The 7,500-nt window shown below is 40.5% G+C and overlaps 1 protein-coding gene across 1 annotated transcript in view; it reads left to right on the forward strand.

Annotated features, from left to right (window-relative positions):
• PIP5K59B (Phosphatidylinositol 4-phosphate 5-kinase 59B) overlaps positions 1–7,500 on the forward strand; it is a 156,489-nt gene that overhangs the window by 51,537 nt on the left and 97,452 nt on the right. The window contains exon 2 of the mRNA XM_086543692.1: positions 292–395. Within this exon, the coding sequence (XP_086399818.1) occupies positions 292–395 (104 nt within the window). The remainder of the gene's footprint in view (positions 1–291; positions 396–7,500) is intronic.

A 7,500-nucleotide genomic window follows, 5' to 3' on the forward strand; every position in this document is an offset into this window, starting at 1 on the left:
CTCCTCATCTTACCATCTACCACTCTTCAACACTTCTTTTTCACAGTCTCTCTCTCTCTCTCACCCAGTTGTCTTTCTTCCTTTTTCTTCTTAAATATGGGATGTTTATTGCTACTGCTGTTGTTGTTGTTGTTATTATTAACAGTGTTATCATCATCATCACCACCATCATTATCATCACCATCATCATCATCATCATCACCATCACCACCACCACCACTATCACTTAATTATTGCCAGTCAAACCAGCCTCCTCCTTTCCCTCTCTCTAACTGATCTCTCCCTTCGCAGATGGAGGCCCTACAGACGGCAGCCCCCAAGATGGCAACCCTAAAGATGGTGCCTCCAAGGATGGCACCTCGAAAGATGGCAAGCCTCGGCCACCACCAGTTGATGTGAGTTGATTTTTTTTCCTACTGTCATGATAATGATTTGGTTATCATGGCATCAATGTTTGTTAAGAATTATCGCAAATAAGGAGAATTTCATCATCTCTGGAATTGTTGTATTTAGAGCGCAATATAGTATTTTCGTATTCATATACTCTATTTACAAATATCTTTTCCAGTTTACCTTTTCAAATATATCTTTGAAATTCGCATTTCATATACACTTCATTTTTATGTATATTTCCACTCCATCATGAAAAGAAAGGGAATGTGGCTAACGGTCCAGAATGGTCTTAGTATACACATACATTACCTAAGTACATGTTTTTAGGAGTTCTTGGGCTCATGTCCGGCAACCGTCACCCACCGTGTTCTTTCGAGCGCATCCGTTCATTCACCGAAAGGGTAATGTTTGGGAAGCGCCGTAAAGGAGAACCATTATACGTGGCAATAAAGACGCGACAGACTACAACAGAGATACGAATCCTAATGTGCTAAATATTCAACATAACCGGAAGAGATCTCCTGGCTTCGACAAATCGAGTCATCTGCTGACTGAAAGGAAAATCCTGGCGATGATGTGATGATGACCATGAAGCCGAGGTCAGAGTCACAGGAATATAAAGGACGCTGCCACCCCGCTATCGCAAGGAACCGAACGAGGCGACTTACCGGCAAAGAGCGGAAGCTTTTAGGCAAAAAGCTCATTATCTCGCGGAACCCGAGAATTTGTGGATATTAATGTTTTTTTTTTTGTATCCCCGGCATTGTTTAGATGGATACAGATTACCCTAAGGTCTAGACTTGGCTGTGGAGGGAGTGAGGTTATTTTCTTCCTTTCCCCCGTCGTTATGCACTGGGTCGGGTTGGGTGAGGCTCACTGAGGGAATGATCCAAGAGGTCATCTCGCAACATCATGTGTTTAGGCGAGATACACACCTGTGGGTGGATGCATTAAGCAGATGGTAATTTGCAAATAGATCAGATTAAAATTATTGACTCAACTCATACTCGCACCCACACTTACACTAGCACACAAGGCGTCATTTGCATACAAACGAGAGAACTTCTTAAATATCCTGCGCTGTCGGTAGTAGGGGAGTTATTTGTAGGCCTAATTAATGATGTTAATTAAGGTACCTGCAAAGATGACTTACTCTCTCCCTATTTATGAGAAAAAGCATCTGAAACAAACTAGTCATACTAGTAATCGTGCAGCTACGACAAATAGTTATAATATGGAAGATGATAACGATTTAGATAATGCTTATGATTAGGATTATAAAAACGGAAACGACAGCAATACTGCTAGATATGACAATAATTCTTGTTGGTGATGGTAACGATAAATATGATAATAGTGTTGATGATGATAATATGATAATTTTATTCACCAAGATCATATTTACATGCTGATCAAGGACTTTTAAAAATTATTTTCCATCAATGCAATTCAAATTCTTCTTAATTGATTTTTCTTAGAAGTCTGTTCGAAGATTGCAAACTAGTAGAATTAAAGGTGAATAATGTAAATGAAGAAATGAATAATGGGTAACCTTTTCGTTGCATTAGATAGTCATATCCAGGGTTCGATATGGATAGAGAGGGTAACACCTTGCAAGTCCATCCTGCCGGTACTGCACATATCCGTATGATTCGTGGTGTGGCAGGAATGTGGTTACATGCGGCGCGGTGTCTCATTGATTATGTAGTCTGGCCAAGGACCCGGTCGGACTATTACACATGGCCATGAGGTGGCTGCGGAATGGGGAGATACATTAAGAGAGAGACATGTAGGGTGTAGGAGAAAGATTCGGTCCGAGGGAAATGCGGAGCCGAGGTCATACTCTAGCGAGGGTTCTCTCCCATTGGGTGCTCCACCCCGACGACGCCCAAACTGGTTGCGTTGACGTTCTGATGAGAAAGGGTGATGTTTACCGCTGCCTAATTGATGTTGTAATGAGGTTTCGAAATAGTCGGGTTGAGGGGGGGGGGGGCTCGTGATAGTCTTGAGACGTGAAGATTTGCGAGTGGGGGTGTTGAATATTCATGTGAATTCATACTTTGGGCTATTGTCACTCTTGTGATTTCCTGTCGAGTTGTCGATTTTGTACTCACGAAATATAGCCCATTTTCGCGTGACGCTGTGCCTGTAATCATTATAGTATACGAAAATATGGTATAATCATGCATTGACCTCATTGATTGGTAAGTGTTATGGTACCATCGCTAAACGTCATTTTATACATATCCTTACAACGAAATGCCTCAATAGCGTTACAGAGTGCTCCAATTTTATGTTTATTTGTTAACGCGTCCCCTTCCTTTTCTTTCTTTCTGCTGATAGCTTATGACAAATTACGCCGTCGCCGTTGTTTGGGTCTTTGGTTTTGTTTTGTGCTCTACAAACAATTATCGCCTACCGGTATTTTCGGTGCGAGTGAAAAAAAAACTACAGCGCTTTAGAGAAACAACAGAGTACATTGACACCCAGGGAGGTCTCGTGTGACACCGCCTTCATAACCATGCGCACGCGAATATATGATTTATACTAGATAACGCCCACTGCCCACGTACGTTGAATTGCTGTAAGCGTTGACGTGCTTCGCGCCGTGGCTTAGTCTCATATCGGTGTTGTTACGTCCTTTGATTTGGCTGTTAATCTTTTTGTTTCCTGTCTGGTTGGATAAAAAAGTTTTACATATTCGCGAGTCTCTCTTGCTCCCACCCTTCTTCCCTTCTTCCATTTCCACTCCCACTCCCACTCCCACCCCCACTCCCACTCCCACTCCCACTCCCACTCCCACTCCCACTCCCACTCCCACTCCCACCTTCGTTCCCTCAAATTTTCCCTCCACTCATTATGATACAGGGATCTCATCAGCATATGAAAGAATGCAAACTTTGCATTATTTTTTAGTAGTTGACTAGTTTTTATTTTAGCTCATATTTTTTTCTGTTTTGTTCATCCACAGTACAGCTTTGACCTAGATTTTAAGTGTTGATAAATAATGATAGAATTTTGTTAAATTCGTAAAACTTTTAAATCAAGAAATATTTTTCATCTGTAAGATTTAATGATGATTTTTAGTATTCCTTTTTTTTTTTTTTTTGTTCTTTTTTTTTTCCTTTTTATTTTCTTTTTTTTTTTTTTTTTTTTCTTATTTGTTTATTTTTTTTTTTTTTTATTTTTTTTTTTTTTCTTTTTTTTTTCTTTCCTTTTTTTGTTTTCTTTCTTTTTTTTTTTTTTTTTTTTCCTTTTTTTTTTTTTCTCTTTTTTTCTTTTTTCCTTTTTTTTTTTTTCTTTTTTTTTTCCGTTTTTTTTTTTTTGTCTTTTTTTTTTTCTTTTTTCTTTCCTTTTTTTGTTTTTTTTTTTTTTTTTTTTTTTTTTTTTTCTTTTTTTTTTCCTTTCGTTTTTGTTCTTTTTTTTTATTTTTTTTTTTTCCGTATTTTTTTTGTTTTTTTTTTTTTTTTTTTTTTTTTTTTTCTTTTTTTATTTTCTTTTTTTTTTTTGTTTTTTTTTTTTTTTTTTTTTTTTTCTTTTTTTTTTTTCTTTTTTTTCTTTCTTTTTTCTTTTCCCCTTTTCCTTTTTTTTTTCTTTTTTTTTTTTTTTTTTTTTTTTCTTTTTTTTTTCCTTTTTTTTTTTTCATTTTTTTTATTTTTTCTTTTTTTTTTGCTTTCTTTTTCTTCCCTTCCCTTACGGTCTCCCTCCTCTCCCCTTCACCCTTCTTTCCCCCTTCCCCTACTTATTTTCTTAAAATTTCTGTGAATATCCAAACAAATGCTTTTGAAAGTAGTGAAATAACAGGTGACCAATGAAATCCCTTTGAGAGCAGACTTTCATGTAAGTGTAAGTGACTGTGAGAGTGAGTGAAATATTATTTTAAAACGGAACTTGTTTAATTTATATACAGTATTGCTACCTATTATCCTAATATACAATATGTATATACAGTATCAGTACATATCCAATTTTAAAATTGTTAGTGAAATAATTTCATTGTCATTTTACCCCATTGGTGGCTTGGACATGCACCAATCACTATGGTTTGTTTCTTCATTTTCTTCTCTTTGTTTACATATATATTTTTTTTTTCTCAAAATACTCCAAATTACCAAATAGTGAATTGCCTACATTCAATTAAAAACATTTTTTTTGTTATTATAACTTACATAGGTATGTACATAGTGGTTTGATCCACATTTCAATTAAAAAATTTTTTTGGGTTTAAATTTTTGGTTTTTTTAGTTTTGCCCTTTTAAATAATATTTATTAATTTAAAATTTTTTTTCTTTTCCGCAATTTCCTTTTTTATTTCTTTAAAAAAAACTATTTTCTATTTTGTTTTTTTCTTATGAAAAAAATTAAATTAGGATTTTCGGTACTGCCATTTGAATTAATTAAAATTGTTTTTTATCACAAACCATTTGTAAAAATTTATTCATTTCCGGTTTTTTTTCAAACATAGTTGTGGGTTTTAAAGGGGGTTTTTGGGTAAAAAAAATTTGGGGGGTTGTGGTTTAATTTTTTTTTTTATTTAATGGAGGTTAATTTTAATTTTTGGGGTTTTTAGGTTTATTTGGGTTTTGGTTAGGTTTTTTTGGGGTTATGGGGTTTTTGGGGGTTTTGTTTTGGTTGTTTTTTTTTTTATTTTTTCTTCTTTTTTTTGGGGGGAAAACCCCAGTCCCCAAACACAGGGGGGGCCTCCCGCCCTCTCCCTCCCCTCCCTCCCTTTTCCCTCCTCCTCCTTCCCTCCCTCCTCCCCCCCCTCCTCCTCCCCTCCCCTCCCTCCCCCCCTCTTCCTTCTTCCCCACCTCATTCTCTAAATTTTCTATCCCTTTTGTTTGTTTGGATGGCAAAAGGTTTTTGGGCAACACAAATTTGGGGCCACGGGTTAAATCTCTTACGACCCAAAAATAAGTTTGGGGAACAAACTTTAACCCCTTTCCAGATTAGGTCACAGGGCTGCCACAGGTGGTGTCGAGTGAGGTGGGTGATTACTTAATTGTTTACACTGCAGTAGTTGGTGCAACTTCATTGATTTTGTGCATGGTTCTAGCCTGTTTTGCTTTCATTTGCCTTTATTTATTTATAAATCTGTGGTGCTTCTGGGCGGAAGTTGTATTATTGAATCATTATCGTGTTACATCTGTCGGTCCAGCAAAATGAAGAAATCAGTATGGTCTTAAAACTAGCAGTGCCTGAATTTTGGGCCTGGGTTCATTTTTGAAAAGTGGGGTGTGTGTGTGGGTGGGTGTGTGGGGTGGGGGGGGGGGGGGGGGGGGGGGTGTGGGGGTGGTGTGTGGGTGGGGGGTGGGGGGGGGGGGGGGGTGATGGTGTGGGGGGGTGGGGGTGTGGTTGTTTTGGGGTTGTAGTTTGGGGGAAGTTGGTGGGTTGTGATTTTTCTTTGGGGGGGGTTGTTTTTGGGGTTTGTTGGGTTGGTGGTGAGGGGGGTGTGGTGTTTTGGGTGGTTGTTTGTGGGTGGGTGGTGGGGTGTATTTTGGGTGTGTGTTGTATGGTGGGTGGGGGGGGGGGGGTTGTGTGTATGTGTGTGTTTGTGTGTGTGTGTGTGGGGTTATGTGTATGTGTGTGTGTTTGTGTGGAGTGTGTATGTGTGTGTGTGTGTGTGTGTGTGTGTGTGTGTGTGTGCGTGTGTGGGGGGGTGTAATAGTGGTAGTGTGTGTGGGGTGGTGTGGTGTTGGTGTGTTGTGTGTGGGCGTGTGTATGTTTTGTGTGTGTGTGTGTGTGTGTGGTGGGGTGTGTGTGTGTGTGTTGTTGTGTGTGTGAGTGTGTGTGGAGTGTGTATGTGTGTATGTGTGTGTGTGTGTGTGGGGTGTGTGTGTGCTGTGTGGTGTGTGTGTTTGGTTTTGTGGTTGTGTGTGTGTGTGTGTGTGTGTGTGTGTGTGTGTGTGTAGGGTGTATGGTGTGTGTGTGTGGTGTGTGTGTGTGTGTGTGTGTGGTGTGTGTGTTGTGTGTGTGTGTGTGGTGTGGGTTTTAGTGTGTGTAGGTGGTGTGGGTGTTTGTCTGTGTGTGGGGGTGGTGTGTGTGTGGGGTGTGTGTGGTGTGTGTGGTGTGTGTGGGGTGTGTGTGGGTTGGAGCCCCCTCTGTGTGTGTGGTTTTGTATTGTGGGTGTGTGTGGGGGTGTGTGTGTGGGGGTGTGTGTGTGTGTGTGTGTGGTGTGTGTGGTGTGTGTTATTTTTTGGGGTGTGGGGGGTGTGTGTGTGTTGGGTGTGTGCTAGGTGTGTGTTTGTTGTGTGTGTGTGTGTGTGTGTGTGGTTGTGTGGTTTTTGTCGTGTTGTGTGGGGGGGGTGTTGTGTGGTTGGTGTGTGTATGGTGTGTGTGTGTGTGTGTGTGGTGTGTGTGTGGTGGGTGGGTGTGGTATGTGTATGTGTATGTGTGGGTGTGTGTAAGTGTGGTGTGTAATGTGTGTGTGTGTGTGTGTGTGTGTTGTGTGTGTGTGGTGTTATATATATATATATATATATTTAATATATATTATATATATATATATATATCTATATTATATAAAATCTATATTTTTAGTGTGGGTAGGGTGTGGGGGGATGTGTGTTTTTGGGGTGTGTGTGTGCGTGTGTGTGTGTGGTGTGTGTGTGTGTGTGTGTGTGGGGGTTGTGGGTTGGTGGGTGGGTGTGTGTGGGGGTGTGTGTGTGTGTGTGTTGGGTGTGAGTGTGTGTGTGTGTGTGTGGGGTGGGTGTGTGTGGGGGGTGTGGGGTGTGTTGGGTGTGTGTGTGTGTGTTTTGTGAGTGTGTGTGTGTGTGTCTGTGTTGGTGTATGTTTGGTGTGTGGGGTGTGGGGTTGTGTGTGTGTGTGTGTGTGTGGTGTGGGGTGTGTGTGTGTGTTATTTTATTTATTGTGGGTCGGGTGTGGGGTGTGTGTGTGTGTGTGTGTGTGTGTGAGGGGTGTTGTGGGCTGTGTGTGTTTGTGTGTGTTTTGTGTGTGTATGGGTGGGTGGGAGGGTTTTGGGGTGGGTGGGTGTGTGTGGGGGTGTGTGGGTTTTGGGGTGTGTGTGGGTCTGGTGTATGTGTGGGGGGTGTGTAATGTGTGGGGTGTGTGTGGGGGGTGTGTGTAGGTGTGTGTATGTATGTATGT

The sequence above is a fragment of the Penaeus japonicus genome, unplaced genomic scaffold (assembly GCF_977035675.1).
Source record: "Penaeus japonicus unplaced genomic scaffold, GWHDUDI00000001_assembly GWHDUDI00000014, whole genome shotgun sequence".
NCBI classification, from domain to species: Eukaryota; Metazoa; Arthropoda; class Malacostraca; order Decapoda; family Penaeidae; genus Penaeus; species Penaeus japonicus.